This window comes from Ostrinia nubilalis, chromosome 20 (genome assembly GCF_963855985.1).
Source record: "Ostrinia nubilalis chromosome 20, ilOstNubi1.1, whole genome shotgun sequence".
In the NCBI taxonomy this organism is placed as follows: Eukaryota; Metazoa; Arthropoda; class Insecta; order Lepidoptera; family Crambidae; genus Ostrinia; species Ostrinia nubilalis.
The window spans coordinates 12,650,648-12,673,855 of record NC_087107.1 but is presented as its reverse complement, the minus strand read 5'-3'; the positions used below and the strand labels follow the sequence as shown (position 1 = coordinate 12,673,855).

Here is a 23,208-nt window from a genome sequence, read left to right as displayed (position 1 = left end):
ATGTCAAAAATCTTTGGCATGTGCGTTCCGATACTTCCGTTGCATAATGAAATTTGTACTTATTCAATGAAATTAATAAAAAGCTGCAACGTCCTAAAAACCTAACTTACTGGTAAAACAATCAAAAACGCTATAAAAATGAAAAATACTCTTTCTACAATTTATTAACAAAATTATGCATAACGAAACGTATTTAGTTTTAACGGGTTTGCGAGTCATTTCTCAGTCCCGAATGGTCCCGGGTTCGATTAAAGTCAAGGAATCAATATTGATCGATAAGATTGGTCAACTTGAGTATGCATATGCGTGTTGATTTGATATTTACGAAAAGTGAATACGTACTACTAAGGGCTAAAACCTTAGATAAAACTTATTTTAATTTTATATGACAGTTATATTCACTCATATTTTGAGATTATTCTGCGGCTGAACTGTTTCGGATGGAAATCTTATACTTTTATGTCAACATGTAGATAGGTATATTTAATGCAATAAAATAAAATCCCTCGTCATTTTTAATTTTTTTATTAGACATTTATTATAATATTTATACATCCATTTCATATAATACTTCATTAAAACACTTATAATACATTTACGTAATCCTCTTTACCAATATAATTATAAAATTCTGATGAAACAACATTAATGTAGACATCTACAATACATCAATTTATAATTAACTCATTAATTTTATCGATAAAGAGAATATACTTTAGTTGTGTTATGGATACATTTATTTCTTCAATTTACAATCAATCAAAATAACAGCCAGTTATACTAGCTTATCTTTCTTTGAGATATAAATATATCCATCACTATCAACTCTAATACGAGTATACACATCAATATAGTACATAAAACACGTATAGTATAGGTACAAAAATATTACTTACTTAACATTTAATCGTGTAGAAACACCGTCGAAAAATGACAACATGGCTCAGACTAAAAAACAATACTAGTGTTGTAGCGGACTTGTCCATATCTTTGCAGGACTCAATTAATACCATTTTTTCTTGAGCAAGGATATAGGACAAAAACAGGACAATTTCCACCTCTTCTTCTCACACGTTACCCTGTGTATCTAGTTTGGTACACCCCAGGAAAAACTTTACATAATGTCACCAACAAATAAATTAACCTTGTGGTTATTTATTTTTGTCTAAAAATAGATGAAGATCGAATCAAAGTATCAACTTCTTTTTAGTACAGAGCAGATGACAAAATATTGACTGTTTTACTATTAAATAATATGATACGCCGTATTTTGTTATACATAAGAAAATAAATTAATTTGGACCTGAAGAAAACTAACGATCAATCTTTGCTCAAGGAAATACAACACTAATATCACTACCGAAGGTCCACAATACACATACAGACTGATCTATTTTGGACTTTACGACTTTCAAAAGAGACTCTTAATGAAGCCCTCTTACTTCCAAATGCGGTAACTCAACACCTATCACGATAGCTCTCAATATGACAAATAAAAGTGGCATTGATGTTTGACTTTGAACCTTATTTGCAAAGCAATAAGGAATATCAAAAACACTAAGGCCCAGAACAGACTAGACGGTGAAACGCAACTGCAACGAAACTGCAACTGCTAGTTACTTTTGAGTTGCATCTAAGTTTCTGCCATAGCGTCCGTTGAGACCACACATGACGCGAATGACGTTTGAAAATTTCAACAGTTGCAACTCAAAAGTAACTAGCAGTTGCAGTTTCGTTGCAGTTGCGTTTCACCGTCTGTTCTGGGCCAAAGACTAATCCAAATCCAGAAAATTCTGAATTAATGATTCACAACGTCTGTATGTGTAGTTTGCGCCTCACGGTAATGCGACAAGCGTCGCTTCATATCACTGCTACACCTATCTCAATTGGGTGGCACATTTCGTTAATGTACAGCCAACGAGATAATACTTTTCATGAACATTCTGTAGCTGACTGTACCTCTTCGTTTCCCAACAATTTATAGATTAACCCCTTTACTCATAAAAATATCACTTTAATTTAATGCCATTTTAGCTAAGAGAGCTGTGTCACTTTCTTTCTTTCTACAGTGAAAAGGGACAAAACTTTTACATAACTCTGTTATTTTTAGGAATAAAGGGGTCAAATACAGTTACAAAATCAGTATAGAAATATAGACTACATATTGACAATTACTAACAACAAGTGTAGGAATAATAAATGTAACATTTAAATAGAACACACTCAACTAACACTAGCTGGAAATGTTTGTCTGATTCTAGGACTAGGATACGCGCCAATATAAACGTTTATCGCGCCATTTTATCGGTTTTTCGCGATATGCCCATACGTTTGTCGTCTAAATCCCACGATAAGATTTTATCACGGCGCGCATCCTAGCCTGTAGGCCTATGATGCGCGCCGTGATAACTTTTAACGACCTCAAAATGTATGGGCAAAATCGATAAAATGGCGTGATAACCGCTTATCGCGGCGCACATCTTAGACCTACTGGCTGGTGGAGGTAACGGTATAAAAGTCTACATTGTGCTTTTAATTGTAAACTGTGCTGTGTATAATAGTGTACTATTTATGTATAATAATAGAAAGATATATATTTTTCTCAGCTGTAAACAAATATTACAGTCATAAAGACATCAGACTATAACATTTTGTTGCAATATCGCAACTATTACAACTACATAGATGCCATAGTATATTAGCTTGAGGTTTACATAGAAATAGCACCTACTCTAACATTTATAGTATAAATCTAATATGAATTCTAACATGTATAGGGTTTTTCTTTCAATAAGTGCTGAATACCTTTACTTTTGAACGGTAAAAATGCTAAAAACGTTGGTCCAAAGGTAGAAGTCTCCAAACTTTTTTAAAAGGTCTAATTTACTCTACGTGTTAAAGAAGATCCATCGAAGGAAGTATATATAATAACTGCTTGGAAAATTTGTAGACATCATAAGATTATTACACACCTTATACCTAAAACATAGGGCTTAATTTTGAATGTCTGTGAATAACCCATGGGAGAGTGCGAATGTGTTAAGTAATTTTAGTCTTAAAATATAACAACAATAGAGGTGCATGTTAAATAACAACTATTCTAGTGCACGTATTACAGAATACAGACAACCAGACGAAATAAACCTGTCTTTTGTTCGATTTTATCGATAGGAATATAAACTTTTTCCAGACTGTAGATGTATATCGATAGTATGTCGCGGCCGAAGGAACTAAAATTGTTGAAGAGAAAATGTGAATCTCAAATGGCAATGCCAGATTTTGTATGGAAAGTGGCGTCTTTTTTTTTTCGCGCGGCCATCGATCAAACTTTGTTTTTTGATTACAAAATAGTGTAATAAACCAAACTTACTATGGCATGTATACCTCTAAACTCAGTCTGAACTGAGTTACGAGCATTAGAAGTTTGATGATTTTCATACTAGATTTGCTTTTTGTGCGCAAGTTTTGTAAGAAATTGCAACAAAATATTGCGCTATTTTTTTATTGCGCTGATTCTGCTCTATACTGATGTCTGGAGCCTATAATAGATATTTTTGTTTGTTTACACATACAATCTCACTAGTTTGTTGCAATTTCTTACAAAACTTTGCGCGCAAAAAGCAAATCTAGTATGAAAATCATCAAACTTCTAATGCTCGTAACTCAGTTCAGACTGAGTTTAGAGGTATACATGTCATAGTAAGTTTGATTTATTACACTATTTTGTAATCAAAAAACAAAGTTTGGTCGATGGCCGCGCGAAAAAAAAAAGACGCCAATTTCCGGCATTGTCTTTTGTATGCTTCTAAAATAAGAGTAATACTTAGATATTTGCAAGGTACATTTTAAAGTTAGCTCAGATAATACCACAAAATATAAAACTGCCTCAACTGATTAAAAACCTTTGATCTACTGGTAACTATACAAAAATGGACAATAACTTAAACGAATTCAATAAATTAGGCCATAGACATAATTTTGATGATCTGACCTCTAAAACAAGGGCAATAGAGGTTAGTGATCATCGAGCTCTATTAGTGTTGCCACCTCGCGTGTGGGTTGCCGGTGTTGCCATCAGTTCTTGTATTTATATCTTTCTACCGCCTGGGATGGACCAGGGCGGGCCTCATCTCAGTTGGACGTCCACTGGAAACAAGAAACAATACATAAAATTAGCCTATGTTGTTAAAAAAGCAGATCCAATACCAATTTACTTAATTTGTAATAATCTTCAGTCAAAAAATGGTCGAAAAAAATCGCCTTTAAGGCGGTTATCACACTGCGCCGCGCTCCGCCGTGGATCGCGTGATTTCATATAAAAAATCCCGCGCGCAGACGCGTTGTCAGTGTGTTGTGCCGCGCGTGTTTTCTATACAAACTGAGGTACTTGCATACAATGATTAAATCTGTCGTCCCGCGTACCGCGGCGGAGCGCGGCGCAGTGTGATAACCGCCTAAGACGATATTAGACAAGAAAATCAACTAAAGCGCCTTCCCGCAAACTTCGCCGGATTGTCTGTCCACTTAATGGGAGGCCTGCCCACACTGCGTCTTACGGCTCGTGCAACTTTTCTGCCCCAATGATTCTATCAGTTGTACAAGCTATGTGCACCACCCTCTGGCACTTAAGTCTCAAATACCAGTTCTTACTAGGTCACTGGTTGGACCGACGATCTGGTAAAGGTCGCGGGAGGTGCCTGGATGCGAGCGGCGCAGGACAGGCCTTTGTGGAAATCCTTGGGGGAGGCCTTTGTCCAGCAGTGGACGTCTTTCGGCTGAAACGAACGAACAGTTCTTACCCTTAAATTAGCGCCGCCCTCCTTTTGCAACTCCTGCTCCCGTTTCTCCATCTCCTCAGCTCGCTGCTGCATGCGCTGCAGCTTAGCGAGATCCAGCAATGGAAGGTTAAAACGAAACAAAACAAAAACGTTCTTACCCTTAAATTAGCCCCGCCCTCCTTTTGAAACTCCTGCGGGGGCCTACTCCGAAACACTGTTTACGTAGATTCGGGTCTATCTGTCACCGTCCCTCGCGCTGACATCTCGCTTTGCGTGAGAGGGATAGCAACATTATTAACTTCGGATAACGTTTTTCAGAGTAACCCCGTTGCTCCCATTTTTTCATCTCCTCAGCACGTCACGTTGCACCATCCGCTCACAACTTCGTCCAGCAATAGAAAGCTAAAACGAAACAAAACAAAAACGTTCTTACCCTCAAATTAGCCCCGCCCTCCTTTTTCAACTCCTGCTCCCGTTTCTCCATTTCCTCGGCTCGCTGCTGCATTCGCTGCAGCTTGGCGAGATCCAGCAATGGAAGGTTAAAACGAAACAAAACAAAAACGTTCTTACCCTTAAATTAGCCCCGCCCTCCTTTTGAAACTCCTGCGGGGGCCTACTCCGAAACACTGTTTACGTAGTTTCGGATCTATCTGTCACCGCCCTCGCGCTGACATCTCGCTTTGCGTGAGAGGGATAGCAACATTCGAAACTTCGGATAACATTTTTCAGAGTAACCCCGTTGCTCCCATTTTCTCATCTCCTCAGCACGTCACGTTGCACCATCCGCTCACAACTTCGTCCAGCAATAGAAGGCTAAAACGAAACAAAACAAAAACGTTCTTACCCTCAAATTAGCCCCGCCCTCCTTTTGCAACTCCTGCTCCCGTTTCTCCATTTCCTCGGCTCGCTGCTGCATTCGCTGCAGCTTGGCCGGGTCCTTTACGCCTCGGGCTACCGACTCAGCTTGCCTGCGCTCGGCTGCTTCGGCCTGCTGGCGACGTCTGGTCTCCTGGTGAGCGGAGAATGGCTTAGGTCAAAGAAAAATGTTGGCAAAACCCTTCAAAAGGTCACACTGGCGTCTTTCAAGCGAGCGGGACAAACTTAGCCTTCATTGGTTGGGTTTTTTATGGCGGTCAAGCTGTAGATCCTGGATACACAGGAGTTGCAGTGGGAACGAGAGGTGGGAATAGTCCCGTTAGCGTCTTTCGAAGACGTCGTCTTGCTAGCGCCTGCGTAGCGTGCGTAGCCGCAACGCCTGCTGAGCGCCGGATCTACGCAGCGCTGGCATGACATCGCGTCGCATTATTTAGTTTAAAGAGAGTTGGTGCGCGCGTCGACACTACGCAATCGACGACGATCTAAGCGCGGGGGTAGCTTTATGATGGAAACAGAGTATTTAAGATGGGTTGTAAGTGTAGTAACCAGAGCCCCGATTACGGTAACTTTTAACGTTTCCAATCCAGACGCGCTTCATCGATTCTGCGATACGATTGGTCAAAACAGCTGACGTACGCTGTTGAACGACCAATCGTATCGCAGAATCGAGAAGCGTGTCTGGATTGGAGACGTTAAAAATTACCGTAATCGGGGAACAGGTATTATACCATAAGTTTAGAAAGAATGCAACTTTTTACTACCAAAATTACAAAAGTTAGTATTGAGGAATCAATGATAGAAACCTTCCTTGCATTAATAGCATGTATTGATGAAAAATTACACTAAAAATCGACGGGAATTTAATTAGGCAGGATGTGGTTACAGAGGTATTATTTACAATGGCATTTGTAAAGTATGCAAGAAAAATATAAAATGCAGTATAGGAGAAATGGAAATACATGAGATATTTAAAAAATATTATTAAGGTAAATATTTACATTACCTAATGAATACAAGTTAATTGTGAATCCTATGTTGTTGGACTCTGGAGATATGCAATCATAAGAATATAATTTGTTGCAACGTAGCTACATTGTGATGTCACAGAGTTTATCTTAAGTACTGTGGTCTGTACATTATGTAAAGTATATTATTTCTGTGCAATGTATGTGAAAGTTAAGTGATTGTGCCATTTTTATTAAGTTAAAAGAATTGTTTTAGACTAATTTGAATAAACCACATTTTCATATCAGCAGAAACGATAATTAAAAAATTAAATTAATTATGAATTAAGATATAAGTACAAAACAATTCTTAAAATATTAATCCTATAATCATATTAGATTTTTTGCCTAATTCAAGATACTAAGTAATTTATGATTTTCATAAAAATTAATTATTTATGAAAAAACATGATTAAAAAGTAGGTAAGTAACATATTGCAAAGTAGCATCTTTTAGATCCTATTAGGATCTAAAATAGGTTATATGACTAAACAAATAAAGTAAAGTAAAAAGTAAAAAAGTATTTAGGTAGGTTACTTAAAGATGTCACATTGTACAATTTATTCTGGTGGTCTCTGCACTAAGTTATAGTATATTGTGTAAATAGTTATAAAAGAAAATATAAAAATAAAAGTATTGTGCTGTTGTGGCGAAAAATTATCAAGCAATCAATACCGAGAAGGGATAGAAATTAAAAGAAAGGAACCAGAAACTCACAGCATCAGGCGTTAGCACGTCGGAAGCAGAAGGCCTACAACAGGATGTAAAAATCCCCATTTCTCAAAAATATCACGGGTTTTCATGAAATTCAAATAAAACTCCTGTTTTTGTGTTTCTGCAATCAGCTGCTGTGTCTTATCATAAATGTCAACAATGTCAATTTGACAAAATAGTGTTGTGTAGAAAAGACGATTTCAATCCCCTTGACACTGGGTCGAGCAACGCTGTCTAATCTGTGGAGTGATAATCGATATTTCACTTCAATTAATAACATGATTTTTTATTTAAATAAAAGAAAAATCAAGAAAGTTTTAATTAACAAACCTACATTAGTATGAATATAATAACCCATGAGACTTAACACTTAACAGATTGATTAAAACAGTCGACAAAATTAAGGGGCCATGACCACGTAAATAAATTATAAAATCAAGACTAAATTAAATTATACAATAATTTAAGAATTATTTAGCTAAGCAGTCTCTGACAGTGTTTAGCTTGATGTCCTATCGTCTCTCCGTATATCAACAGGTGTGTTGTGTTTTTGTTTCAAACATCCATTTTGTGTAAAGTGTAGGTAGAAAAGAAGGACTAATGACGTTAGAATAATTCATTTCTAGTTGAAAAAGGCTGAAAGAAATAATAAAATTATTGCTTAACCATTAATAATTTCTATTTTATTATTATTAAAATAATTTATGCTTGTTTTTCAATATAAGAATTACTAAATTCTCCAATGTCGGTACAGTACAGATGACTGCAGAACGTTATACGTACAATATTTAAGTTTTTAATGAATTTAATAAATTCTATGTTAATGAAATAATTCACAAATTTTATTACTCATTTTAACCAAATATATTATATATAGCCTGACCAGGAACATAAAAACCCTCGCCATGTTGCGGAAAATTAATGGTACTAATTTCTTTTAATGGCAACAGTAACTGAAAACTTCATTGACATGTCAACTTGCATGTCAGTCTATTGCTGTCAAAGTGTAAACAAACTTTATTTTAAATGTGCGCAATTGATTTTGTGAATTAAATTGCTAAAATCTTTTTATAGTCGTGAAAGAAAAGTGGTTCACAATGTGTTAAAGAATTTGTCGAAGAGAAATACTAAGGGTTCGGACAATATTTTCATTGAATAATGTTTCCGACAAAGGTTGTCAAATTGACTGACATGTTTATCGTATAGTACAGTCAACTATGAAAATTAGCTGTGGTTTGTTTCAACTACCTATTTTAAAGTTTTTTGTCACTTTGTAAGTATTGAATTTTATGGAATTGGGAAAGAAGTACCGAGTTTGAAGAGTTCATGAGCAGACATTGTAGTTGAATATTCAAGTTCAGAATTTAATTATTGATGAATAATAATAAAATCCTACTTGCTCGATTGATGGTTTCATTTAATTTATTTAAACCAGTTTACCTATAATATAATATTTTTTTGTTAATTTATGAAAATATAAAATTAGCCTATAATCCTGAATCCTGATACATAAAGTTAACCTATTAATTTAATACAGGTACGACTGTACCCAGTGTTGCACTATCAAATGCAATTGACGCGCCTCTATGCCAGGGTTTTTATGTTCCTGGTCAGGCTATACTTTATCTTTTTGTTTTGTAAAATTAGGTTTTATTTAAACCCTTTGCAAATTAAAAAAAAAACGTGACTTTATTGACACAGTCATGTTTATAATTCATTTGATTTCAGCTCAGATTTCAGTAAAAAATTCAATTCAGATTTCTTACTCAGATTTTCAGACTAAGTGGACTTTCTAATGATAAAGGTGTGTAACATAATATTAATAAAAGTAACAAACCATTCGCCTCCAAATCGCAAATATGTTGGCCATATCGGGAAATTATTAGGTTTAATTATTAATTTTAGAACTTATACGCGGTAGATGCACTCACGAGAAATGAAACTGTTGCTACTGCTACGGCCTGTCTGCGTCGATCAATAAAAGCAAGCAATTTTTGCAAGTTCAAGGTTATTGGTGAGGCAATCAGCGAAAATAGCAATTTATTCGATTACCAAATTATAACTATGTTCAAAAAATTCTAATGGTAAGTTTCTTTCATAGGTCATCAATATTTTTACATAATTTAAAGTTATTTATTTGATTATACAAATAATTCGCTTCTAACTCGATTCAAGTCGGTTTCGTTTGGTTATCGATTCGATTATGATACTACAACACTAACGCAAAAGTACATTTTCGTGGGGACTGTCGCCTAATTTTTAATAAATAGAAAAATACGTGAAAATGCTATCGCGGGTAGCTTTGCGTTCAAGTAAGTGTAATTAAAAATTATTAAATTGATTAATATTACATTTAAGTTGGGAAAAACATAAGTAAGTAACCATAACCTCTACGTTTATACGAGTTTATGTAATCACTGGTTGTCAAATCCTCCGCCAGTCTTGTAAATTTCCTATTTTGATAGAAATGTAAATATCCTGAACCTTTAACTGCAAGGTCTATGAATGTAATGTACTGTAACATGTTTTATGAAAATATGTAGGTGTTCACAAGTTATTTCTTTAAGTACTTGTACATAACTATAACTACATAACCTATCAACAGTCAATAGAAGTTAGGGCTGCCAGATTATTAAATAAATTTTATGTAGTAAGACTGACACTGCTATGTGGTGTACATGTCGCAGTCCGATTGTATAATCCGCCGTTTTACATTACCACTAGGCATTTTACATTACAGCTCTGTTTTGTAATACGGCGGTTCAACGTTTAGGCGGATTGTCATTGTGATACGTTCTTCAATACGGCGGCCCACGTTTAGCCGCATCGTACTACTGTTTAGATTGTAGGGTGACCATACTTACAAAATAAAACAATGTTTAATGAAAATAAATTTTAATAAGACAGATTTCTTCTCACGGAATTCCTTCGTAATTAAGTAAGAATTATTATCTTTTTTACTGTAAGTTATACTAAATTATACATTTGGATTCAGTCATTTTTTGTATGTATAATAATATTTATAAATCACAGGGGATCTCAAAACAAATAAACTTTTTTTGAAAGTTAATAATAAATAATAAAATATTTGGCTTTAGTCATTTTTAAACATAATGAGTAATCACAAGGTACAAACATCTTAAAACGACCACTGTCATAATATCATACTTTTTGCACCAATAATATTGAGTAGGATTCCGCCGAAAACCAGAATCTATAGCCACTTTAGCGGTTTTGATGTGGGCTATAACCTCCAAAACTCGGTCCCTTGTCCGCGGTTTTTTGACTGTTCCACATTGTGAAGAATAGAAATTCTTCAATTGCAAGTTAAAATTGTTCTTAAACTCACTGTCGACACACATATTTATAACGTTTTCTTTATTAGATTCAGAAATAACTCCGTAATTTAGCAACACATTTTCTGCATCCGACGCCATTGTTGTTGTTATGTCAGGCAGCGCCACGGTATTGAAAATGGGAACTAAAAACTGTCAAAGCGGCGGGTAATGACACGCTGTTTTACATTGCGGCTAGCCGTATTGAAGAACGTTTGGCGCCGAATACATTCCGGCGGATTTTCATTCAGCCGTATTCAATCCGCCTAAACGTTGAACCGCCGTATTACAAAACAGAGCTGTAATGTAAAATGCCTAGTGGTAATGTAAAACGGCGGATTATACAATCCGACTGCGACATACATAGCAATAGCACAGAATCAAATGTGTATGTAAGTTAATAATGGTCAGAGGGTAGAGTATGATGGTCTAATTGAGGTTCTTTAAATTCTTATTAGATATCTGTACTTATACTATTTTATTTCAGGACTGCAATTTATGCCTGACTGTACCAAGACTTCCTAAAAATTGTTTATTATATTACGCCTAGAAGATTTCTCTATCCTGTGGTTTAATATTTGTTAAACGAAAGGTCTGCGGTATCCATTTGTTCCTTGTCATTAGATTTACTTATAGTTCACCTTCATACAAGATAGATGTAGTTACTTAGCCCAAAAATGTAATATTTACCTAGATAAAGTAAATATCTCGAAGTATGTATAGTTGTACGGTGATAAAAAGCTAAATCCTGCATTAACTCTTTTCCTCCATGTCCAGAAAGTGCCATTGTTTTAATCGTTGATATATCTTCAATCTTCTGGGATCGTGAGTTGTGCAGTATGGTGGTCGGGTAGTTTCAATTTTAATCATATATCAGTTGCACACAAAGTGGTTAGATGGTCTCTATTTTAATTGTAATATATCACTCAATACCTGGATGTACCTGGTACGATAGGAAGTACCTGGATGCGGGCAGCGCAGGACTGGTTGTTGTAGAAATCCTTTGGGGAAGGCCTTTGTTCCATAGTTGACGTCATTTGGCTGAAACGAATATCATTAACACTTTCTTGGACAGTAACCTAGACACAATAGAAGTTTAATTGTTATGACTGCTAATGATGTCATCATCATCTCAGCCATAGGACGTCCACTGCTGAATAAGCCTCCAAATGCTTTCCATGTTGCTAATGATGTGTGTGTGTATTTCCAGTTGCGGCCCGACAGTCCGCCTGCACGGCGTCGGCGGCTCGCGGCTCGGCCTCCGAGGCCGGCGGCGTTCGTGACGAAAAGAACTTCCCTCGGCCAGTGCGAGGAGAGCCCGGCAAAGTCCGCCTCGGATTCGTGCCTGAAGAATGGTATCTATTTGCATGTTTACTTATGTTACACAAAATGAAAAATCTAAATAATTTTATTTCATTTCAAAGCATAACCTTGCTTTACACCATTGGTTCCCAAACTTATTTGAGACGCGCCCCCCTCCTCCAGTCAAGATTATTGATTGGTCGTATCGAGCAGTCTGAAATGCATTCTCTCAGCGGTCGCAGGTTTTTTATACTTATGTACACTTTAAAGGTGGTAAGAGAGATAGACAAGAACACAGACAGTTTATAGGTTCCCTGAGATTCCAAAGCTGCTATCTTAAACTTAAGGATTTGACTAGTGAGATAAAATGCCAGATTGAAATCTGACAGTTTTCTAGCTGAGCCTCAGTGACTTGAGAGCCCTCAGCGCTTGAGGATGGAGCTCTTTGCACTCATCTATTGTCCAATGAAGCTGGAAAACCCTCTCGTCCACCCGAAAAAAAAATACATTTTCTCTCTGGGACTACAAAATGTAGCTATTTTAGATGAGAACAGGACTACAAAATGTAGCTATTTTAGATGAGAACAAACAGGCTAATTTTGTGTCTTAGAAAATTCCTCTCAAAAATTTAATCATTGATGAAAGGATCACTTGATAGTTTGAAGGCTTTATCGTACTAGCGGCCGCCCGCGACTTCTTACGCGTGAACCCCGTTTTACCCCCTTAGGGGTTGAACTTTACAAAATCCCGTATTAGTGAGCACTTACGTTCTAAAAGGAACCCCCATGCAAAATTTGAGACCCCTAGCACTTGTAGTTTCTGAGATTTCGTGATGAGTGAGTCAGTAACCTTTTGCTTATAATATGACCAAGTAACTAACCTTCCAGGTTCCAATTCTTCCACTCCAAGACCGGAGTGACTGGCCCATACACATTCGGCGTGGGTCTGGCTACCTACCTGTGCAGCAAGGAGATCTACGTCATGGAGCACGAGTACTACTCCGGTCTGTCCATCGCCCTCATGGTGTACATCGCTGCCAAGAAGCTCGGACCCAGCATTGCGGCTTGGCTCGACAAGGAAGTTGATGTAAGTTTTATTACTGTTGTTATAATAATAATAGTATAAGATCCCGCTATACAACGACCTTCACCGAGATGCTTATTTGATGAAACATATTTTATATTCAATTTAACATGTCAATAATTATATTGCTTAAGGGTTGCCTAATAAATTTCAGTCCAGGATATGATTAATTAATCATTAAAAAAAGTTTTATTTTTAAATATTTCATCGGTTTGATTATTAAACAAACTCCATACCAATCGAAAGTATGAAGCCCATAGAATATGCAAACGTTAGGTTGCCTATTCTTTTCCAGTCATAACTCTCGGGTTGCCAGGTATAAACAGGTAAATTGATAGAGCATTTTGCATCGGTCTGATAATTTAATCAAATATAAATGAAAATAAAGATTATTTCATTATGAACACGGTGGTATAGGGTTGCCTGCGAAAAATCAGTCCTGAATGACGGTTGTCGAATTTTGTAAAGTGAAATTAAAACTGAAAGGTGACATTTTTCGAGTAGTTGGCAACATTTGGGAAAGACGAGTTGTATGAGGCGTTTGTGTGTCTTGTCAAGAGGTGTCGCTTGGGTGAAGAAATTTCTCCAGTGTTGCCATGCTTTCGGAGATTTGGTCCAAAAATGTCGAAAGTGGAAATAACGACTTCCGGTCAAAAATTTGGATGACGCCTCCTGCAAAAGGGTCGTACAAATGACATTTGACCATTTTCATCTCGATCACCTGGCAACACTTGCAGCTATGGGGAAAAGTATTTTTTTTCGACATGGGTGTCTTTAAAGTTAAGGACGGACAGAAGGAGATATGGCAGAAAAAATCCAAAAATGGGGTTTGGTCGGTTATACGACCCAAATTATGGGAAAAATCCGAAAATTCAGAAAATCAAGATGGCGACCGAGTGAGCGGCCATTTTGTAAAAAGTTTCAGATTTCTGATTTTTCAAATGCATTTTTTGGGCAGTTGGCAACATTTGGGAAACTCGAGTTGTATAGAGCGATTACGTAGTTTGCTAAGGAGTATCGTTTGGAAAAACAACATTTTCCAGTGTTGCCATACTTATTGCATTTTTCGCTTAATCTAGACCATTTTCCGCGCCGAAACCCATTTTTACTTTTTTTCTAACTTAAACCAATCCCGTGAAACAATTCCTTAAAACCACCCAAGTCCCAAAATTTTGTGGCCCCGTAACTGCCAGTGTTGCCAGGTAATCGAGATAAAAATAGTCAAATGTCATTAGTTTGACCTATTTGCAGGAGGCGTCATCCAAATTTTGGACCAAAAGTCGTTATTTCCATTTTTTACATGTTTTGACCAAATCTTTCAAAGTATGGCAACACTGGAAAATGTTGTTTTTCCAAACGATACTCCTTAGCAAACTACGTAATCGCTCTATACAACTCGAGTTTCCCAAATGTTGCCAACTGCCCAAAAAATGCATTTGAAAAATCAGAAATCTGAAACTTTTTACAAAATGACCGCTCACTCGGTCGCCATCTTGATTTTCTGAATTTTCGGATTTTTCCCATAATCTGGGTCGTATAACCGACCAAACCCCATTTTTGGATTTTTTCTGCCATATCTCCTTCTGTCCGTCCTTAACTTTAAAGACACCCATGTCGAAAAAAAAAAACTTTTCCCCGTAGCTGCCAGTGTTGCCAGGTGATCGAGATGAAAATGATCAAATGTCATTTGTACGACTCTTTTGCAGGAGGCGTCATCCAAATTTTTGACCGGAAGTCGTTATTTCCACTTTCGACATTTTTGGACCAAATCTCCGAAAGCATGGCAACACTGGAGAAATTTCTTCACCCAAGCGACACCTCTTGACAAGACACACAAACGCCTCATACAACTCGTCTTTCCCAAATGTTGCCAACTACTCGAAAAATGTCACCTTTCAGTTTTAATTTCACTTTACAAAATTCGACAACCGTCATTCAGGACTGATTTTTCGCAGGCAACCCTATACCACCGTGTTCATAATGAAATAATCTTTATTTTCATTTATATTTGATTAAATTATCAGACCGATGCAAAATGCTCTATTAATTTACCTGTTTATACCTGGCAACCCGAGAGTTATGACTGGAAAAGAATAGGCAACCTAACGTTTGCATATTCTATGGGCTTCATACTTTCGATTGGTATGGAGTTTGTTTAATAATCAAACCGATGAAATATTTAAAAATAAAACTTTTTTTAATGATTAATTAATCATATCCTGGACTGAAATTTATTAGGCAACCCTTAAGCAATATAATTATTGACATGTTAAATTGAATATAAAATATGTTTCATCAAATAAGCATCTCGGTGAAGGTCCTTGTATAGCGGGATCTTAGACTATAATAAAATGCTGAGTAAGCCTACGCGCAGGCCACCGATTTTTAGTTGGCCGATAGTTGAGTCGAGCTGTTAATCAGTGTGGAGATGTATGAGAGTGCGCACATTACACTGATTTGCTATCGACCGATTCTTCATACAAATTAAAATCGGGCCCAACTATCGGCCTACTAAAAATCGGTGGTCGACGCCTAGGCTAAGAGAATTTTATGGATGTTATTGGGAAGCCTTGAGCTAATAGTCAAATGGGAATTTACACCAAAATAGCCATTCAAAGTGAAATCAAAATCAAACTCAGCAAATTTCTGTCTTGAATTCAGTAACTCTTGGGATGTGTGCTGGCTCATTAAAATACCTTTAAATTGCGCCATGGTAACTGCGCACCACACAAACTGTTCACTTTATAAATGTCAGTACTTTCTCAATTCTGTTTTCATTCCTTCCACAAAAAGTGATATGAGCGGTCGTAATTGCGGCGAAGCTTAGTAGACGTGTTATCCATTTCGAAAATATTCTGTAGCATAGCAGTACAATGGCCATGACATGGTACCAAAATTGGTACCCCAATTTGCAATCCCATGGCCCTTCAAAGTCTTGGACTACAGGTTTTACTGCTAACCTTCAGTTTGTCATAGTTACCTAAATAAGTGGTTAATTTCAACTTTAGAACAACTATCTACACCTTACTTAAGGCTTGGTATTTCTGCTAAAGTAGGTATTTCGCGCTGTCAAAATCTGCGCGCGCAATACTTCGCCGAAGACAGCGCGCCAAAGAGCTCTCGCGGCTACACAGTATAGAAATACGCAGTTTGGAAATACGCAGTTGGTTAGGTTAGGTTGACTTCCTTCCGTTCAAGCATCACACTCACAGCACTTTCTAATACAAATCATATCCAAGTGATACAAATTAAAACAACTTTCAAAATTTTTGGGAATTTATTTTAGAATTGAATAAACATAGAATATAACTGCCAAAGTAAACACGGTTCAAAGAGGCGTGGCGTCACCCGACCCTCCGGCAGGCCTGGCTCACTCCGCGCGGTACATCCGATAATTACCTACAGCGAAGCGCCCCGCGCCGGCGGGTATTATAATTATTATATCAGTCGAGTGTCACGCGCGCGCCCCTCAGGACGCTGGCGTGCGTTGTAGTATGATTATAATTCTATGATCGAAGTATTATTTAAAAATGGACATAAAGAGAAAGAAATATTGTGCGGCGTTCGGGTGTTAAAATTCGAAAAGAAATCTACCGGATTTATCTTTTTTTTTCGCTTCCTAAAGATGCTGAAAGGTATGTTGGCCATGTAGGTAATCAATAATTCTTAGGATAGTATAGGAACCTAACCTACCATGACTACTGCTCAGAATTCGTTCGTTCGTTTCAGCCAAATGACGTCCACTGCTGGACAAAGGCCTCTCCCAAGGTTTTCCATAATAAATGCATACTTACCTACATACGTACCTCATTACAAATAAGTACCTAGATTAATTATTTTTTCACTAGACAGCAACCTCAACAGCGTAAGAAGAGTTCAGAGGCACGCGATAGAAAGAGACAAAACTTGTAGGTGAATAAAAGCGAGCTGAATTCCACTGTATCGCGTCGTAGCAAGACTCGCATTTATTTAAATCGTCTTGCGGAGTAATCCTTCTGTACCTGTACTATTACTTATTCTGTGCCTCCGGAAGTTCCGCGCCGGCTAAAAGAATTTCAAGAATACGTCACCCGACCTATCGGTAGATCCTCGGGAGCTTGAGCGATTGGAAAAACATTTTATGATCAGTTACTCGTAGTAGCGATTATTTAGAGCTTGGATAATAAATTATAGTTGTTGCAATTCACAAAGCTTTGCATGTGGTTAATTACATTAATCAGTACACGCATCAATTTTGTTCAGTCTTTATGTTTATTAATAAATAAAAATATCATACTAAAATTGCATACATATTTGTTTGTATTGGTCTGGGTGTTTTCTTTCCATAATTTATGTATAACGTATGTACGGGGCTCTGTATCGAAAATCACTATGAGCAATAAGCATCACACACGGTTACCTGGAGTGCATTACCGCAGCAAAAAGCTTGCCATCTTAAATGAACGGTATAATATCGAGGTTTCGTCAGTACAGTTGCGAACAAAGGTGTTTGTGTAGTGTAGTTGAGTTGAGAGGTCAGATTATTGAAATAATAAAACGAACATTTTATTTTTTAAATACATTTTAAAAATAATTTACATTACAGATAACAATGAGAGGATGACATTGCAAGGTGATGCCAGTCCAGTCTTAAATCCGTTGATATATGCTGCATCTGCCATGTTTTTGGCTAAAAGATTCTTCTATCTTGCAGTTTAGACTTTTATTACAGACCTCAGACAGTATTTTTGGAAAACTTTTACGCATGGTGGAGGAAGGGACGCACTAGAGCAGTGGTTCTTAACCGGTGGTCCGCGGACCACTGGTGGTCCCTGGAGGCATTCCAAGTGGTCCACGATGTGCACTTGCACACCTTGGTCAAAACCACTTTTAACTGATTTTTGCAGTCAAACTGGTTTTGACCGATTATGAGGTGGTCCCTGACAAGACAGAAATTTGGTAAAATGGTCCCTCATGACTTAAAGGTTAAGAACCACTGCTCTAGAGAGTCAAAACTACAAGGATACACATGAACTCCAGTTTTAAATCCGTTGATATCTGCTGCATCTGCCATGTTTTTGGCTATAAGATTCTTCTATCTTACGGCTTAGACCTTTAGCTACAGACCTTAGACAGTATTTTTGTGAAAATTCTTACGCATGGTGGAGGAAGGGACGCTCTAGTCACTCAAGTCTACAAGGAGTCACATCAACTCCAGTTTTAAATCCGTTGACATCTGCTGCATCTGCCATCTTTTTGGTTAGAAGATTCTTCCATCTTGCAGCGTAGACCTTTAGCTACAGACCTTAGACAGTATTTTTGTGAAAATTCTTACGCATGGTGGAGGAAGGGACGCTCTAGTCACTCAAGTCTACAAGGAGTCACATGAACTCCAGTTTTAAATCCGTTGACATCTGCTGCATCTGCCATCTTTTTGGCTAGAAGATTCTTCTATCTTACAGCTTAGACCTTTAGCTACAGACCTTAGACAGTATTTTTTATTATTTATTTGTGTCAGTGTGCTCTTCTAAAGAGTGTAAGACGATTGTATGTAGGTACTATTAAAATGTAATTTTAACTCATTGGTTTTGTCTCATATTTGAGGAATGTACTATGTATCATGAGTAGAGTCTTCGTTTAAAAGGATGGGAACGATTTAAATTTCAATAGGTAGACAAAATTGTATTGAATTTAAGCTTTCTCCAGTAACACTGATATTATTATACTGTGACTCATCAAAGTCATCATTGTCAAAAATATTGACAAATCGCGAACTGTCACGACCAAAAAACTGACACGCGTCCGTCCTCCGTAAGCGCCACCGCGCGACTGATTGAGATTGTCAAAGCCGTCATGGACGATTTTTTCCACATTTTTTAACATAGTAACTAAATAAGACGCAATATAAAAATTTCATCCGTTAAAAGCCCTCAAGTTATTTCTGAACTTTAGTTTAGTAAAAGATTTAGAACCTAAAATCTCTTATTATAAAAATAAAACCATAAATAGAAAACGAATAGAGGTAACTTTGGGAATTTATTCTATCGAGTCAACTTCATCAAATCGTGTTTCCATCCGTTAATAGCCCTAGAAAATATCCTCAACTATGCCCAATAAAAATCTTAGGCTTTAATTTTACTGTTTAGTACCTCAAAAATGAAAAATGAAAACCTCATTTTCGCCATTTTCTCTGCTACCCGGCCTTAAGGCTTCGGCAGACCAAACGCGGGGTAGTAGCAGCGCAGTTTGAATGCGGGCACGCGCAAGTTGTAATTCTGACCCGCGTTTGGTCTGTGGAAGCCTTTAGTTTGGGACTAGAGATGCGTCTCTATGTGTGCACTGTGGTGTAAAATGTCCAAGGATATTTATCATTATTGCTAATTCTTTCTTCCCAACCTCCAGAACATTGAAAACACATGGAACGAGGGTCGCCAGGCCACCATCAAGGGTCTGGAGGACGCCATCAAGGAGGAGAAGACCTCCCAGTGGCGCGCTGAAGGACAGGAACTGCTCATGGAGGCCAAGAAGGAGAATGTACTGCTGCAGCTGGAAGCCGCCTACAGGGAGCGCCTCATGACGGCCTACACAGAGGTAAGGCTCCAATTATACACCTTTAATACAGTCTCTTTGGCAAATAGGTCTAGTTCTATGTCTCCATTCATATAGCCTCATTGCCAGAAGTCTGCAGTAACCTGGAAAGCCTGCAGTAGGCTTGAAAGACTGCTCTGCTCTTGGAGGTAAAGGTGAATGTGCTGCTTCAGCTGGAAGCCGCGTATAGGGAGCAGAGGTAGGTGTAATTCTACATCTCCATCCATTCAGCATCATTGCCAGAAACTTGCAGCAGCCTCGAAAGACTGCTAAAGCTGTTAAAACCGGGAGTTGGAGCGAAGAAGACGTGGTGAAGATTTAAAGTGATGCTGCAGCTGGAGGCTGCGTACAGGGAGCGCCTCATGACGGCTTACACAGAGGTAGGGCTAGTTCTTTATTTCCATTTAGGCCCAGGAAGCCCGCAGTAGCTTGGAAAGGTTGCTATACTAAATAGAACAAAGAGTTAATGAAGAGAATCGAGCGCGAGTTAACCAATCTTCCATCGTCGGTATCTCATATGATTGATATGATACGCCAGGCCACGAGCCAGGCGACCAAGGGTCGAGGACGCGATCAAGGCGTGGCGGAGTTTAGATGTCGGGCTTGCGATCGACAGGCGCTCGAGCTTTCGCACGTCTCGCACACCCGAAAGCGTCATTGTTAGCTCTCACAACTCACATTTCCGCTCCGCTGCTATCGTCTCCGCTTTGGTAGAAATAACCTTTCAGCTTCGTCGCACATCTCTCGTCTCCTCTTTTTCTTACTAAGAAAAGTGACGTCCACTCATTTAACACGAGACATAAGAATAAACTTGCTGTTCCATCATTTAGGTTGCATAAAATAGGTAATTCATTCTTGGGGAAATGTATTACCATATTTAACAAAATACCACACAACCTTGTCGAATTGCCAATAAACAAATTTAAGATAATAAAAAATACCCTTATGTCCAAAGGGTACTACAAGGTTCGAGACTATATTGATGACAAGGATGCGTGGTCAGTTCAGTCTGCACATACCTATTTGATGTACTTAAATTTGACTATTCTTACCGTTAGATAATTCCTGGCAATAAGTGGTGACTGAGTTTGTTCCGGCGTTTCTTCTCAGCACTTGCCATATGTTTGTCTCGAAGCGCTGGTAGGGCCCAAAAGATAAGGAGACATGTAAAGTGCCCCATAAGGGCTACCTTTTCTTTTTTTATTATTTTCTATTGACGTTCATAAGTGCCACTTGGTCTAAACTGAATAAATATTTTTGATTTTGATTGATTTTGATTTTTTTTCACTTTGATGAAAACCAGACCTAAAACTGGGAACCGGAGCACAAACGCGGACGTGCCGCTGGCTGCTCACTGCAGCTCTCGCTAGTCACGTAATATGATTGCAATCTAGCTCCTCTATGGAAAAACAGTGCGCAACTCCGCTCCGCATACTTTCCCGAAAGGCCCTAAAGTGGGCCAGTGCTGAGAAGAAGCAACACAAGATAGAAATACTCAAATCCCACAAAATTGCTTTACTAAATTCGTGTATATCTTATCTTACCTAACGTTTCCCAGACTTAACTTAAAATCTGATAACACCATTATTAACTTATTACTCATTTACTTCCAGGTCAAACGCCGTCTAGACTACCAGCTGGAGAAGACCAACGTGGAACGCAGAATGGCCCAGAAGAACATGGTCGACTGGATAGTCCTCAACGTGACCAAGGCCATCACGCCTGACCAGGAGAAGCAGACCCTGGACCGCTGCATCTCAGACCTGGCCGCTCTCGCTGCCAAGCACTGAGCTAATGGATTGTAGTTATTTATGTAATATATGTATGAATAAATGAGATCGTGATCAGTTTTTGAGGGTTTTATTGGGTTAGGATGTGTGTGGTGTAGTGGTTGAGGGTTGATGAGTGATCGTTGAGTATTATTTCTTGCAAAACGCCAGTTTGTCAGTAATAACTAGGTACAGAGAAATGCAAATAAATCTCCATAAGCCTATCCGCAGACCATTTTACTCTAGCAACTAGACTTCTTGTCTATGTGTGCAACGAACGTGAAAGTCACCAAATTCATCAACGCCTATAATTTTATGATAAATAAGCCCTGCTCTTTACAATGGTCCTTCGAGCCGGATGTGAACCAGCGACCTATGGAGTGTACCTTAGTAAATACACATTGGTTCAATACAGTACGCACTTCCATACATACCCATACTGATTGACTGCCCGACTAAACTATCGGCCGAACAATCTGTGGTCTGCGCCTAGGGAAATGTCCTTTTTTGCAAAGTATGACAACTTTTACCTACTTAGGACAACTTTGTTTCAATAGATTTTTCATACTCTGTTGTGGCCCCAGCACAACTTTTTGATCATTTGATTCACTATTTGATGCTAATTTGGGACACTGTAAGTTGTTGTGGATTGTGATACCCGTTGATTAAAAATACTAATCAGTAAATAAAACAACGACTTGTTACAATGCGTTTAATATACAAATACAATAAAATAAGCCGGAGAACAGTACGTTTAGTCAGTTACGGGCTCCCGCCCAGGTTAAAGCTTCCCTTAACTTATTGCACCGATAGAGGGCGTATCCCAACGTTGGACCAATCAGTGGCTTTCATATGCGCATGAGTCAAGTTATTTTAATGTTGGCAACATTCCTTTGGCTTGCCAGGCGACTGCTATTCAAAAAGCAATTTTGTACTCATCACAGTTCAATTATATTTGTTTTTTGATTGCCGGTCCTTTGCAAAAGATGTACATTTTTATGAGCATTGGTAAAGGCCAAGGATTGGACCTCTTTAGTAGCAATACGCCCGCAGGTTTGGACGGCATGTATGGGTATATTGTCTGTGGCACCGTAGCATAGACAAGACCATAGTCAAACGGTGTTTATTGTATAAAATAGTTACGTTTCAGTTTAATTTTATTACATTTTATTGACCATCAAAGTATTACATTTTATTAACCAGATTTTAATCTGTGCTACGGTTTTTACCGGTAAATCAATTATGTAAATTAAAAAGCAATTTACAACAGCATCTAGACATTATTTACAACATTACGTTAAACGGTGACACTATACAGTAACATTTACTTACCTATACTTTACCAATGTATACCATACATGTCCGTCCAAAAGGTACTACAGTATACCTAAGTAACAGTTTGATTCCCTATCTACATCAAATAATATACATGTACAATGCGTTTGACCCTTTTTTTTTTCATTTAATACTGTTGATAGACAAAAAGGCATTTTTGAACGACCGAATCCTCGCAATTTAACCCTTAACCAGGCCTTGGTTAAATAGAGCCCACATCAATTTGAACTTTATGCTATGAAGATACGGTTGAAAACCATTATTTAATTTTGACATTATCTCTGTTGTTTTTAAGGTTACCAAATTTAATATTCACTCGCTGGATTTAAAATTAAAATTGGTGATGAATTTATAAACATAAGTATAAATGATAGGTTTTAGGGTCAAACCATACTGCACATGATCTACAATGTTACAAAGTTATGTATAAACTTACAAGTATAGA

General features: G+C 37.7%; 2 protein-coding genes across 3 annotated transcripts; one reads left to right on the top strand and one right to left on the bottom strand.

Annotated features, from left to right (window-relative positions):
• Positions 1-3,800: 3,800 nt before the first annotated feature.
• Positions 3,801-9,333, bottom strand: LOC135081691 (uncharacterized). Of its 2 annotated transcripts, none has more exons than XM_063976480.1 (3): positions 9,210-9,333; positions 5,623-5,787; positions 3,801-4,146 (listed from the first exon to the last, which is right to left on the bottom strand). In XM_063976480.1, exons 1-3 carry the CDS (start codon positions 9,240-9,242, stop codon positions 4,132-4,134), a joined length of 213 nt encoding a protein of 70 aa, XP_063832550.1. In that variant the 5' UTR covers positions 9,243-9,333; the 3' UTR covers positions 3,801-4,131. The 2 variants fall into 2 exon arrangements, with proteins under 2 accessions (XP_063832550.1, XP_063832549.1); XM_063976479.1 differs by lacking the exon at positions 9,210-9,333 and adding an exon at positions 7,376-7,611.
• A 237-nt stretch (positions 9,334-9,570) lies between these two features.
• On the top strand, positions 9,571-21,509 carry LOC135081686 (ATP synthase subunit b, mitochondrial). Its single transcript, XM_063976474.1, has 5 exons — positions 9,571-9,684; positions 11,918-12,062; positions 12,897-13,095; positions 19,474-19,662; positions 21,273-21,509. Exons 1-5 carry the CDS (start codon positions 9,657-9,659, stop codon positions 21,447-21,449), a joined length of 738 nt encoding a protein of 245 aa, XP_063832544.1. The 5' UTR covers positions 9,571-9,656; the 3' UTR covers positions 21,450-21,509.
• The last annotated feature ends 1,699 nt before the right edge of the window (positions 21,510-23,208 follow it).